Genomic DNA, 15,254 nt, shown 5'->3' with positions numbered 1-15,254 from the left:
ACTAACAATGGCTGTTGTTTGTTACTGAAGAAAAAAGCTGAGGGGACAGAAGATAAAGTGTGAGCTATGCAAGCAGGCAACAATATTGTAGCTTCTCTTTTGCTTAAGCAACAAAACCATCCCCGTCTCCCCATGTTTGCTCAATACAGCATAACCATTTTTACTCCGAATGGAGAAAATTCAAATTAGAAGTCAGCAAGCAGCCCAATCTTCGATTTTGGAATGGAGAGCCAGCGTGGTGTAGTGGTTAAGAGCGGTGCTTTGGAGCGATGGAGTCTGATCTGGAGGAACTGGGTTTGATTCCCCACTCCTCCACATGAAGCCAGCTGGGAGACCTTGAGCTAGTCACAGCTCTCTCAGCCCCATCTATCTCACAGGGTGTCTGTTGTGGGGAGGGAAAGGGAAGGTGATTATAAGCCGGTTTAATTCTTCCTTAAGTGGTAGAAAAAGTCGGCATACACAAACCAACTCTTCTTTCTTTCTTTCTTTCTTTCTTTCTTTCTTCTTCTCCTTCTTCCCCTTCTTCCTTCTTGTAGGAACACAAGCTCAAATGTGGACTGGCACTAGAAACTCACATCCTGCTGCTTTTTCTTTTCCAACCCTGCCCCCTCCAGGGCTGCCGAGAGCCACCATTGGCCCCTGGACAAAGATTCCACCAGGGCCCACTCATGTGACCGTGATTCAAAACTTGGTTGGTTGGATAATGAAAGGATCCACATGGCCATCCATCTGTCCACTTGTGTCAGGCATAACTCAACAGAAAACTAGGTATCTCAAAATTGGCCATCAGCTTTGGAATGACTGGGAATTCCAGGGCCAAAAAAGGAAAGGAATTGGAACATCCTGGCCCAGGTTATCTCCAGATGCCCCCTGATATTATTCGCAATAGAAGCTAAGTCTGTTCCTCATTTATAACCACGACTGATTAGCATTCCATTATCATGCAAGTAAGGGGGCAGGGAGAAGCAGCCTTTTACTGCTTGGACAGATCATGGGGAAATATTAATTCCCACCTTCTACTCATAAAATTAATAAAAGTTTGCTGCTGTACTGCTATTAAATAAGCTCTAAGATGCTAACCAGGATGGATGAGAAGGAGTTGAGACCAAGACTGACAAATAAGGGGGGATTAGATGGGGCAGAAAAGAATAAAGGCAGATCATGAATGGAAGACAGCAAAATGAAGAAGTGTGGACAAGAGGAATTAAGGAAAACAAAATGAAAGGTTTTTTTTTCTTTTTTAAAATTTTGCTGCAACACACTAGCAGTGCTGCGCCTTTGCTAGATCTGGCTGTGCAAACAAAACTATGGAGCTGGGTGGAACTAGGATAAGAGGGAAACCATAGACTGATGTAGATAATGACCTTGTTAGAAAGCTGCATCCTGGCAATTACTGTAGCAGCCAAGAGCTGTGCTGGCTGGTCTTGCCTTGCTCCAATGATGGCTTGGTTGATAGATTTAGCAACATCTGATAGGCAAGGCAAGGTTTTGCCTCTGTCTAGTAGTAAACTTTGCAGAAAGGCACAGCTAGCATATAGAACTACTGCTTTATTGTGCTCTGCCTTCATTGTGCCCCAGTGGCTGCAGTGAAGAATGGCACTAGAAATTTTTTTCTTTTTGAAAAGCATTCAATGAATGCAGCATGATGCTGGTCTCAGGGGCCTTTAGCTGACTTGGGCCCTGGAAATTATGTCTCCCCATTCCCCTCTTCTTGGCGGCCTGGCATCCGCGGTGCAGGGATGGTAACAACAACTATCAGCAAAAGACCCTTCATGGCACAGAAGAAGACGGGGCTCCCAGTTGTCCCATCTCAAAGGAAATCAGCATTGGCCTAAACATTATTGGTGGCAAAAAGACAGAAAGGGGGCCTCTATTTGTCTCTACACATCTAGCAGAGGATCGCCATTGAAGTACTGCAGCACAAGTCTACTTACACAGTGATAGTTAAAGCAACAGGATAGGATTAAGCTGCATACATAATACAGAGGTCAGTACTGTAGGGTGAAACCTGAAAATGAAGCCTTCTGCCTAGGCAGAGGGTTCAAAACACAGGTAGCAATGGATCAGAACTATATACTTCACTTGGTAATGGAGAAAGGAATGGGAAGAACATTAAAACATGATTGGCAAGGAAGGAATGATCTGAAGTGGAAACACAGGGGGCAAGAACGCAGTTATACAGGACAAATGGGGACCCGCAAGAAACTTGCGGCAGCAGCTATCCCATTCCCCCCCCACCTTTTCTTCCTCCCTTCTCCCCTACTTCTCTCTCTCCCCTACAGTCTCTCACTCTTTCTCTCTCCATGCCTACCACTTTCTCTCTTTGTGCCCTTCACCTCATCACTCTCTCTTTCTTTCCCCATCGATAGGCAAGGCAAGGTTTTGCCTCTGTCTAGTAGTAAACTTTGCAGAAAGGCACAGCTAGCCTCTCCCAGCCTCCCACCTGTTTCCTCCCTGCCCCCCCCAACAGAAACAGTGGTGGCAGCTGCTCTCCCAGAATCACAACAGATCTTCTAACTACAGAGCTAATTTCCCCTTAGGTTGCAAACTCCAGGTTGGGAAATTGCTGGACATTGGGGGTGGAACCTTGGGAGGGTGAGGTTTGAGGAGGGAAGCAATCTCAGCAGGGTATAATGCCATAAATTCCACCCTCCAAAGCAGCCATTTTCTCCAGAGGAACTGATCTCTGTCATCTGAAGATCAGTTGTAATTCTGGGTGATCTCCAGCCCTCACCTGGAGGTTAACAATGCTAGTTCCCCTGCAGGAAATGGCTGTGTTAGAGGGTGCAGTTTATGGAATTATACCCTTCTGAGGTCACTCCCCTCCACAAACCCCACCGTCCCCAGGCTCCACTCTTCAAATCATCACGAATTTCCCAACCTGAAGTTGGCAACCCTATCTCCTTCCCACCCAACAGCCAACCTTCCTTTATCTGCCCCTCTGTCGTACGCTTTCTGTCTCCCCACCACTCTGACCCACAGCCTCTACTTGGTAAACTACAGTCTATCTCCAAAGTGGGGACCAAAACAGCTTACATTAGCATCCTCTCCTTTTATCTGCACAACAACCCTGTGAGTTAGGTTAGGCTGAAAGTAAGTATGTGACTGGTTCAAAAGCACCCAGTGAGCTTTCACAGCAAGATGGGGATTTGAACCTGCACCTCCCAAACCCTAATCAGAAGCTCTAACCACTACACCACACAAGCTTCCATTAGGTGGTTGCTATTGAACTGTAGCAAGCAGCAAGGCCTAGCTGAGTCATGCAAGATGGGTAGTATCAACTCACTCAGAGGTTGCTGCCAGGCCTTGGGTTGCCAACCTCCAGGTGGGACCTGGAGATCCCCCAGAATTACAACTGAACTCCAGACAACAGAGACCTATCCCTCTGGAGAAAATGGTTGCTTTGGAGGATAGACTCTATGGCATTATACCCTGCTGAGGCCTCTTCCCTCCCCAAAACCTGCCCTCCTCAGCCTTCACCACAAAATCTCCAGGAATTTCCCAACCTGGACCTGGCAATCCTAGCCAGGCCTAGACCCAATGAGTCCTCCCTTGAAGACCAAAACAGGCCTGAAAAGGGCCCTGCCCCCTCTCCTGCCTTTTACTGACAGAAACTGAAGCTTCCAATGCTGTGGTTGTCTAGCAACAGCCACTGATGGAATCCGTTGCTTAAAGCTACAGGCACTCCTTTTATCATTTCCAGGTTTTTTAAACTGCCCGATGTAATTTTTTTTAATTTTACATTTTCCTACAAACCCGGGTCCCTTTTTCAGGTTTGTACAAAGATCTGTCTTACCCATTCACAGCTCCAGTCACTGGATTTAAGTATCCAGAGATTTGGTCAACTTTGCTATTAGAATAGAAGCTTCTTTCTTCCTGAAGGACAGCCAAGGGAATGGAACTTGCAATTTTGAGGGCAACAAAGCCTCATATAAGAGTTTGATAAATAACAAACAATTAAAAATAAAAAAGGACTGAGCTTGGTACAGAACTGCACACTGTGTAAGACCTATAGAATCACTTCTTCAAAGTAGCACAATTTTCAGCACTGTACAGACTGTGTTAAGGGATAATCATGCTTTCCAATAAACACACATGTTTCTCTGTAAGCCAGTCACCATCCTGACATTTGCCTCTGGCCAAGCAAACAGGGCATCAAAGAAGAAGCTGAGCTTCTTTGAATGCTACTACCAATGTTATTTTGCTGGGAAAGTGTGTTATACAAGCCGTGCGAGTGGCAGGCTATTCTCCCCCAGACTAACTGGCCTGTCAACAGTTCCTCCCGTTGCCAAGCGAGAGACTCAATGACTGAGCCCAATTTTGCTAATAGCAATTAAAAAACACACATTAAACTTAGGTTGACATACAAAATACCAACCATTGTGGAAGGATGCGAAATGTGTACAGAAAGTAAAATATAAATGACACCGCAAAACAGAAGTAAAATAATTTGCATGTGACACTGTGTGTTTAGAGTAATAATAACGAAGATATTTTTTAAAGAAATCCTGTAATGTACACTGCAGCAGCATATTAATGCTTTATAAATTGATGGATCTTGTCTGATAACAAAAGGGAAATTAGGACTCCTTGGGGATTTCTGTCCTAAACTGTACACAAGTCTACAGTTAAGAACCTTCCTCCCATCAAGTGTGAAAGTAGGCTCACTGATTTAACTTGAATAACCTGTAAGTAATATTTTTCAGGATTATTCCATATATCTTTGCTCTCATACCTGTTACGGTAGTGGGAATCTCAACTTGGCTAGTCTCTGACTAGGGGCTACAAATAGCCCTGACCTGTGTAATGTCCTGCCTGGACCCATGTAATCTTTGTAAATAGAGATGTCATCAAATCTGTCATCACGGGCTATAAAGCTGAAGATTACTGAGATTAACGCCATGTACTCTTCTGCACCATCTATTTCATACAAAGCTCTCTCCCCCCCCTTGTGTGGGGTATTTTTTATTTTTTTATTTTTTTTGCTCCTGATAAATAATTATGTAAAATCAGCATTTACTCAGCTAAACTAAGAAATAACAAGCAATACTGCATTTGCTGACTTATCAAAGCTCCTGAAAGATTGTTTCAGTTTTAAAAGAATACCTGTACGCCAGTTTTGTTTTAATTACTTTGTCACGCACATTGGAGCGTATTATAAATGGGTCTTTATTTTACAAAGTATGGACATACACAAAATAAAAGGGAACTATGAACTCCCCGGGGAAGCTGTCCAAAAAGAGAAAAGTGGTCTCTACAGAGTCCCCCTCCCTAACTCAGAATGCTGGTGTTGCTGAATTCACACAATGAATCCTTCTGTGCTTGATGTCAGATGCTATAATCCCTTACCGAGCATTGTTTAATTAGTTTATTATGCATAATAAATGTAAAATATTTTATTTTAGTTTACATAATTATATTAAAAATGCATGCCATTTATCCTTAGGCTTGTAGGATATCCTTCACAAGTGACACGTTTTTAGAAAGGTGCATTTATAAAATTAATGCAATTTGCAGGCCAGGCAGTTTGAGCTACTTATCTATTATCTTGGAACAACAACAACAACAAAAATCCTTGCTTTGCTACCTTTGGTCTGCTGTTTTACAAAAAGTACGGAACGATACAACACAAAAATCAGTGACAGATGGTAACTTGTGTAGTGATGCTGCTGCAGAATATGCAGTTCTTTAATAAAGGTATATTTGTGACTTAAAATAATGCAGTGTTTGCCTGTTGTGAGGTCAGTATTTTACTCCAGATATCAGCTGCTAAGCTGATTCTAGTTTAACCCAAGATAATTTCAGTTCTACAGCCACCAGATATTATGCAAACCTTTTTAAAAAAAAAATTAACAGAACTATAAAACAAATGAACACTGGTCCCTTCAAATAACGCAGTTCAATACACAACAGAAGTACAGGGTGGTTCCAGAGGCAGAAGCCCCTATCATAGGACAAAAGCAGTTACTTAAACTAACTGTGCAATCCACAGTGGGGGGGGCAGAGCTGTTTAGGAGCCGGCGTGACCCCAGCACAGGCACAAGTGCCACACACACACCATCTAAAATGGCACGGATGCCAGCGCAGGGCTACTTATACCGGCACCAGGGAGCAATGCAGCAGCACGAGGCCCAGGGTGTTGTTGGGGCCTCCCTAGCAGTGTTTTTTCCAGCGCAAGAGCTTGCACTGGCGTCCACAAGGGTGTTCTCAGGGTGTTCCGGGGGTGGAACCCCCATCGGCCTGAGAATGCCTCTTTTTGCAGGCAGCTACTTGCGCCTGCAAAATAGCTGCTGTAGCCTCGTGAAATTCAGTGGAGGAGTTTGATGGGGTTTTCTGCGGATTGTCAGTTTTCTTTTTAAATTCGGGCTGGGAAGTCTCTCCGGAGGCAGCGCGGCTGCGCCGTCCCCGGCCATCCTTTGACTACCCCCACCCACTCAGGACTGCCCTGCCTGACAACTCCTTCTTTAGGCCCCACTGTTCTCAGGTAGATTTGAAACAGAATTTATAATAAGGGGTGAGATTAGTCAACATGTACTAGGATTAATATTTCCACTCATGCCAAAAGTAACCTCTAACGACTTGAGGGCACTTTACACACACAATGCCCATTAAAGACAGTCTGTTTCCAGAGTCTTATTTCAAAAGTAACAAAATCCACAGCCATCCAAACCATTCTCTAACTGAAAACCAGGTCTCTCTTCCTGACTGTGAATCATTCACAATATTTTTCATGCAAAGAGAGGGAAAATAAGCTCTCGTCAAGTGTTCCTAAAACGACAGGCAGGTGCTTCAATTTAACCTACTTAACGGACAATGAGGCTGTCGAATTCTTAGGGGGACATTCTTCTTTAGTGTCATGGCTGCAACTCAACTAAGAATTTTTTTCAAAAATGCAGCTGATCTGAAGAGGCAACGCAGATCAGCCTTCTCTCCACAGAGAATTCTAACAGACACAGGAGCACCTGTGAAATAAACAGCGCTAGCCCTTCACTTCAGTGTTTCACATCAAAGCCTTCAGAACAGGTTTGTTTTTCTTCCCATATTTGACAAATAACAGCTCCCCCCCTCAAACTTGCTTCATTCCGTATTGATGAGAAAGTCACGTTAATATATTTTAATAATAAAATGATATGAACCTCACTGGATCACCAGTATTTCGGTTCCCATTACCTGTAGTCGCACCAAGGGCATCTGTAGGGTTTTTCTCCAGTGTGGACGCGTTTGTGCCGTGTCAGATGGGACTGCGTTGTAGAAGCAAAGTTACATTCATCACATTTGAATGGCTTCTCTCCTGAAATACAGTGAGATTCGTTTTTACAGGTAGAATAGAGAAGGTAAGGTTTGTTGGTTATTAACCTACAATGCTGAAGAAGGGTAAATAAATATTGCAGTTCTAAGAGAAATGCATGAAGACTCATGTACAAAATATTTGTGGACTAAGTCCCTGCAATGTATATTAGCAACCAACCTTAGTGGCTAATTCTTCACTCATACAACACTTGTACCAACTGACTGTTCTACGGGTTTTTTTAAATGTTCTGTATGATGGCTACTCCATGTGTAGTGAATTGTCTGTGCATTCATTTACTACATACCTCTATGGAGTTTGTCTGTCTGCCAATACATACTATGGAGGTAAATGGGATTTCTGTAGTTATGAGGCAAACTATATGAGTGCAGCAAACATGAGTGGCAAACTGGAGTTCAGGAATCTTGTGGGGAAGCTACTATGAGGAGGTAGTGTTAAATACCTCCTTGTGAAAGACCTATTGTGAGAACAGAAACCTATAGGGGCTTCATACTTGCAGTTATTCCAACAAAAAGTGAACTTTGATAAATTTCAATCTATACTCTTCACAACTGAATGGTTCAACATGTTTTCAGACCTTAGGCCAACATGATTTTGGCACGTGTGACTGTGTAAACTTCCAATCTGAGCATATGTTCAATGATTCATAAAAACAAGATGTATGTGAATATCTACCACAATATAACTGAAAAGAGCTTGAAATGAAAGTAATAGTCATATGCCAAGCAGAGGAAGGAGAAATGGAACTGAGAACTGTATTGACTTCAAATGATGCAATTCTTCCTCTGGATCAAGAATAGCTCTGCTAGCAGTGTACGACTGATTTCGTTTAATGGCTACATTAAATATACTTCCCATTATAGCAAAGCAGAACTGCCAAGTTTATGAATATATTAAATAACCCAATTTGCACATTTACAAATAATTTGCACATAGCCCTAATATGATAATCTGTGTTGAAGACACCGGGTGGAAGTAATAGTAGCAGCAACACATTTCACTTTCAAATTTCCTTTCATGGTTCCTCTAAGATATGAGTGTGTGAGAACAGATGCATTTTGGGATAAAACAGAGGCTATTACAAGGGGCTAATATGGGCCAGGAAATGACCTATTGGGAAGGTATTGCAGAGAAGTTAGCAATAGTTGCACTGACCAATATCTCATCCATTCTTCCACAGTTTTCTGCCATACCTAATTTTATTTTTCTCCTTTAAGGCAGGGTTATTACAATTCATTAACAGGTTCATCAACTCCCATAGGTTTATTTCAAGTGTCATGCCTTCAGGAATTTTTCTAAAGCTCTAGCAATGAGAACATCTTGAGAGCATCGATAAAAAAAATCCAAAACAAAACAGAGATTTGTCTTCTTTTTGACCATACAGAAAGAAATACTCCTCTAATATTAGATACAGTTACACATTTTTGTAATTTTGTAATTTATGATTAGATTCATACAGCTATTATTTCATCTTTCCCATTATAATCTTCTAGTTATATTATGTAATATATGAACATAATAATATTAGGGCTATAAAATGCCCTCACAATTAAAGGTAATCATGTTAAATTTCTTTTAAAGATCAAGGTCTTTTATTACTTAAGGACTTTTTGATAAATAGTAAGATTTGGAATTGGCTTCTCTTTGGCATAGTTTGGATGTCATGACAAAACATAGTTTGTCTCTACTACAATGAGCCTAGGGCTCATCCACATTACAGACATTATGACTGAATTATGCCATTGGCTATAATCATTTATTTGGTTTGCAGGATTGGAAAAGTCCTTCTCATCCCTCTTCACTCACATGTGCTTTTCCACCACCCCTGCCTGATCTTCTTCTCTAACTACAGATTACTGTGAAATCTAAATCAGCAAACTAGTTAGTACTTTGCTTGCAACCATTTTGGGGGGTGGGAGGGGATCTGTTTTAAATGAACTTGCTAACCATGGTTTGTTTTAGACAGAGTACTAACAAGAGCCTTCCAAGTTGAATGCCATGACAAACTATGGCCAGAGGAAAACCATCTGAAAGAAGGTGGAGAGGGAAAGGCAGCAAGTCACCGTGTGAGTCCACAACCATGATTTGGAGCACTTGATTTGACTATTAAATGAAGCAAGTTAATCTTTCTATATTTTAGTCATGGAAGAATCTTGTCTTTCCTTCAACACTGGTATCTCTAGCACAAACATCTCGATTCATATATTAAGTGCCGAAGGGAACTCAGAGTAATCAACACTGAATTGCAAGCCAACTTTGCCACCTTCTTTTGGAACCAAACTGATGCATCATATTCAGGGTGTGCTGTGAAAATGAAGGTCGCCACTGTTCCCTTCAGCTTGTCCAAACGGCTTCTGCAATCTGTAATACACCTAGTGAGCCCAGACCCAGTGGAGAAATGAGTTGCAATGTAGGCAACTTCCAGTTGGTACAGAATGCTACAGCCAGAATGCTGAGTGGAATGGGTCGTAGGGACCATATCACTCCAGCCTTGTTCCATCTACTCTGATTCCCAGTTTGCTTTTGGACCCAATTCAAGCTGCTGGTATTGACCTTTAAAGCTCTATACAAGTTGGGGTCAGTATACCTGAAGGACAGTCCACTCCCATATGAACCTACCGGACTACTCTGGTTATCTTCAGAGGCCTTGCTTTGGGTACCCCTGCCATCTCAGGCTAGTCAGGTGGGAACCTGGAAAAAGGCCTTCTCAGTTGTGGCATCAAAACTTTGAAACTCACTCCCCAGGGAGATTCATTTGTCTCCTTCTATTGTCAACTTCCGCCACTGAGTGAAGACTTTTTTGTTTGGCATTCCCTCACTCTTATTAGCACTACTCCCAGTTTGTGTATTTTTATGTGCTTATATTTTATATGTTTACATTAGATATTGTAATATATACATGTATGTATACATATGTATATGTATCTATGTATTGTCATGAGATGCCCGCCAGCACCTCAGGACTCCCTCCTGAACCCCGGAAACAAAGTCGAAGTCCAGTGGCAGCCATAGACGTGGCTGGGGAGAAAGACAGCGCTAAAACCTACATGTTTCAAAGCCCCACAAGCCAAGCTGGAGGCCTGGGGCTGGGAACACCTGCAATGGCCCTGGATGGGGCCCGACCAACCCACCAGGACTGAAATAATGCCTGGACCCAACCAGCTCTGACCACAGCAACGACACCGAAAGCAAGAGGTAGGGAAGTGAGATGGGTGGAGCTGGAGGTGGACGGCTGCCCTGCCCAACAGCTGACCCCTGCGGACAAAGCTGAGGCAGCAGCCAGAACAGGGATGGCCAGCAGAGCAAGAGGGCTAACAAGGGCGGGGCGACCAGTTGGAGCTTATATAGCCTCAGGAGGAGGTGAGGAGGAAGCAGGGCGGAGCCTTGTTCGCTGCATTGGAGACTTTGAATTGGGTGGAAAGATGGCATACAAATGTTTTAAATAAATAAATATTTGGGGGCACAGTGGCATATTGCATTGGGCTTACATTTGATGGGGGGGACAGTCTTTACAATGTTTATTTGCAAATGTTCCACATTTTGAAATAGTAAAAAAGAAAATAAAAGAAAGCAAGCTGAAAGTGAAAAAAAAAAGCTAACTAAAGAAAGGAAGAGCCTACACTAGTCTTCCTTTTGGGTACATACAGCATTTTTACATGTGCGCACACGGATTCACGGACGCACACACACATTCATCATGTACTGATTTGTTTACAATGAAAAACTGAAAACAAAGAGTTAAAACCCAAAATCCAGAGTGATCTAAAATAGCTGTCATATACATTGGGAGCCCCCAGCTGAGCAGACTTTGCCATTCATGTTAATAGGGTAACTCTGATCATCCAAAGAATTGCATGGGGAAAGCTGTTCCTCCACTGCAGTAAAAAGGAAGCTTTTGAATGCGCAGAAGGTACACATGCTCAGAACAACAGAGTTGTGGCACAAAGTCTTCATATTATTTTGTCAGGAAAGAACGTTCTAGTTTATAACCTTCATTGAGAGTATGGTTGCTGATCTACAAAAGTTTGTTACCTTACTTCCAGTAACGATTTATCACTGAAAATGTGGTACAATTAAATTCTGAGCATTTCTACAACCACTGGCATTGCTGGAAGTAAAAAGTAAAACGAATCCAAGTAATACAGACCCTCTTCAAAAATCACATTCTCTCTTAATAAGCATTTAATGAAAAGGCACAAAGCATACTGGGTTAGTTATACTTTATACGGAGTATTTTTTCTTTTTGTCACTGGGTTGTGGGAAGGTGAAGGGAAAGAGACTACATTATACATTAAATTCAGTGCCGAGTAATGTAACTGCACATTAAAAGTCAAAGAGCAGTTCACATGAGAAATAGAAACGCAAAGTGAGCCACTCATCTGGATAAAAACACATATATTATTAAATTTTCTCTCTTTATTACGTTGACCTATAAATGCTTAGATGTGCAAGACTGAAATGAGCAAATGGAACTGATCATACAAACAGGGTCTGTGTTGGCTTGTATGAGCAACTGTCTTCAAAAATTCATGACACTATCTGAACAGAGACACAAACTGCTTAGGTATTTCTATAGGTTCATGGTAGCTGCCTCAGGACTGCCACACAGATGAAGCTTGTCTTATCAGATTCGTCAGGCGCTGCATACTTTCCTGAAGGTCATATCTGCTTTTGTAAGGTTTGTCCTCCTCTGTTAGTTACATAGGTCCATCACCCTTCTCTCACTTAAAAAAAAATATACAAAGGCAGAAATTCCAGCCTCTTGGCTTGAGATCTACACTCTAACCCCAGTTGAAAGGGAAATGAACCACTGAAAGCAAAATGTAAACTTGCCCGAGTTTATTTAGGTATTTGTAATACGGTAAGGGAAATTTTAAAAAGCGCAGGAAACCAGTGTTTGAAGAGCACAAAGAAATTGCATAAGGTTAAGAATGACCAGTGCTAATGCAGGCGTGACCTATAACTATGGATAAGGTTCGTGATGATAGGACTGGAGGGGATTTGTGTGCTGGAAGAGAGAGGCTGGGGGTGAAAGAATACAGTTCTGCAGCCCGGTAGTGGTCCTTGCACCATGTATCAGTAACGTTACAGCAGCACTGACCCTCATTAACATTAGCTGTAGCTAGGGTTGCCAGGTCCCTCTTGGCAACCGGCAGGCGGTTTTAGGGGCAGAGCATGAGGAGGGTGGGGCTTGGGGAGGGGAGGGACTTCAATGCCCTAGAGTGCAATTGCCAAAGAGGCCATTTTCTCCAGGGGAACTGATCTCTATCGGCTGGAGATCAGTTGTAATAGCAGGAGATCTCCAGCTAGTACCTGGAGGTTGGCAACCCTAGCTGTGGCTAACATTAGTGTACCTCTTAAGGGTGAGGGCTAGTACTGAAGACACAAGGGGGTGGCTGTCAAGAACAGTGTGAAGTTATGCCTCTCCAGGAATCACCATAAACTCTTTTTAAAATTTTGAGTGGCCGGGAAGGAGGAGGAGGAGGACTTGGTTTTTATACTTTGCTTTTCTCTAGCTTAAGGAGCCTCAAAGTGGCTTACAATCACCTTCCCTTCCTCTCCCCACAACAGGCACCTTGTGAGGGAGGTGAGGCTGAGAGAGCTCTAAGAGAACTGTGACTAACCCAGGGTCACCCAGTAGGCTTCATGTGTAGGAGTGGGGAAACAAATCCAGTTCACAAGATTAGAGTTCACCACTCATGTGGAGGAGTGAGGAATCAAACCCAGTTTTCTAGATATGAGTCCACAGCTCTTAAACACTACACCACGCTGGGAGAAATGGGAGCTGGGGACAGGGTGTCCCCTAACTTCAATAGGGGGCTGGCAGCCCTGATGAGGGTATCAATTCATACATGTGACAGGAAGGATGCAAGGCCTTTGGCCCAGAGCTATAGTTAAGGGAATACAAACATTACAGTATTAGTGGCTGTGGAAGAATATTTGGATCAGAGAGCCACACGGATCATTCATTTTGCTCCTGAGATCCTCTCCTTAAAATGGCATTTCTCTGTTTACAAAGTTATACTAAAAGCTTCTAATGGATTGTGACTGGTTTTCAGATCAAATGGAAATCAAATTCTACTTGTTAGGATATTACAATGAAGTATGGTTTGCTGACAAATAAAAAGTCACTAATAAGATTAATTTGGTTTATCGTATGACAATTCACTAACTAATAACTTGGTAAAATGTTTCCATGAATCTTCTTTCAATTATTTTTATGATTTCATAATGAGTAACTATGAAGCAAATGTGAACACAAAATCCCAACTTCAAAATGTATGCTAATGGGTTCTGAACTTGCTGAGATTAAGAGAGAAAGAGACCTCGGGGTCATAGTGGAGAGCTCAATGAAAGTGTCAACCAAGTTTGCCACAACAGTGAAAAAGGCAAACTCTATGCCGGGGATTATTAGGAAAGGGGCTGAAAACAAAACGGCCAATATTATAATGCCCTGTATAGATCTACCATGTGGCCTTACTATTAATATTGCAAGCAGTTTTGGTCACCGTCTCTAGTCATCTCAAAAAGGATATTGCAGAGTTGGCAAAAGTACACAAGAGAGCAACCAAGATTATTCGTGTGTTGCAGCACCTTTCCAATGATGAAAGGCTGAAGAGTCTGGGACTTTTCGGTTTAGAAAAGAGACAACTAAGGGGGAGGCATGATAAATGTTTATAAAATTATGCACAGGGTAGAGACGGTGACAAAGAGAACTTTTTCTCCATCTCCCAAAATACTAGAACTCGAGGGCATCCGATGAAGCCGATGGGCAGGAGATTCAGGGCGGATGACAGGAAATACTTTATACAACAAGTGATTAAAATGTGGAATTTGCTGCCAGAGGATTCAGCGATGGCCACAGGGATAGACAGATTTAAACAGGGATTAGACGGATTCATGGAGTATAGGTCTGTCACTGGCTACTGCCCATGATGACTGAAGTGTCTAGGGTTGGCTGTACCCAACCTGGCCTCTCCCTCCCTCCCCATGGCTTCAACACCACACTCAGATGAGCTGGACACTGCTGCCACCAAGTCAGACACTGCACAAGCCCCCACCTGGCGAATATCCCGGCCAGGGAGGAAGATGCAGCATGGATGCCATGGAGCGGCTCAGACTCCCTGTCAAGAAGCAAGCCCCAATGCCCTTCTCAGGAGCTGCAGGGCTGTGGTCACCAGGGAACGAGGTCATCACCCAGCAACACAGCAGGCTCAGGGCAGCAGGAGGAAGTCTCAACAGAGACCAAGTGTCAGTATGGCAGCCCTCACTACCACCAACAATGGCCCGGCAGGGACAGCCAAGGCCAAGGACCTTGGTCCTGTGGAGCACCAAGGAAGCCAGAAGGCAATGGATCAGCAGAAGTTCCTACAAGGAGAGGGCCAGGAAGGCAAGAAAGAGGGCCAGCCAAGTTGGAGAAGGCAATTTAAAGGGGTGATACCCCAGCTCCTAGCCCAGGTGGTAGCACAGGTAGTGAGGGCGAGTCCAAGGGGGCGGGGGTGGAGCTAATTGAAGGATTAGGAGGTAGCATCTAGGGAGGCTCCAATACCAGGCCAGGAAAGAGAGGTTCTTGCTTAGGAGGAACCCCCTGATAAAGGACAGACTTGGGTGATGTAAACCCTTGCTCCTATCCCCTTCATCCCTGTTCTGAGGCTTGGGGAGCCCCAAAGAGGTGGGACACATTGGCGGAGGAAAAGGGCATGGTGCCAGCAAGGGAGAACACTCACATAAAGGGAACCTCCATATTCAGAGGCAGTAAAACCTCTGAATACCAGTGCCCAGAGGCAACACCAGGAGAAGAACTCATGTCGAATCCGCTGTTGGCCTTCCACAGTAACTGTCGTGGTGCAGGCAAGGAGCAAGGGCTGGAAGTGTAGTCTGAGGAACAGTCCAAGGTCATTCACAGTTCAGGCAAAGTCCAAGATCTCAATACCAGCAAGGGAAG

The 15,254-nt window shown here is 43.4% G+C and overlaps 1 protein-coding gene across 1 annotated transcript in view; it reads right to left on the bottom strand.

The window, feature by feature from the left end:
- Nucleotides 1-15,254, bottom strand: part of ZNF407 (zinc finger protein 407) — a 406,301-nt gene that overhangs the window by 140,294 nt on the left and 250,753 nt on the right. The window contains exon 6 of the mRNA XM_056854466.1: nt 7,171-7,291. Coding sequence (XP_056710444.1) covers nt 7,171-7,291 — 121 coding nt within the window. The remainder of the gene's footprint in view (nt 1-7,170; nt 7,292-15,254) is intronic.

Source organism: Euleptes europaea, chromosome 8 (assembly GCF_029931775.1).
Source record: "Euleptes europaea isolate rEulEur1 chromosome 8, rEulEur1.hap1, whole genome shotgun sequence".
Taxonomy (NCBI): domain Eukaryota; kingdom Metazoa; phylum Chordata; class Lepidosauria; order Squamata; family Sphaerodactylidae; genus Euleptes; species Euleptes europaea.
The sequence above is the reverse complement of the archived record's forward strand: the minus strand, read 5'-3'. Positions and strand labels throughout refer to the sequence as shown.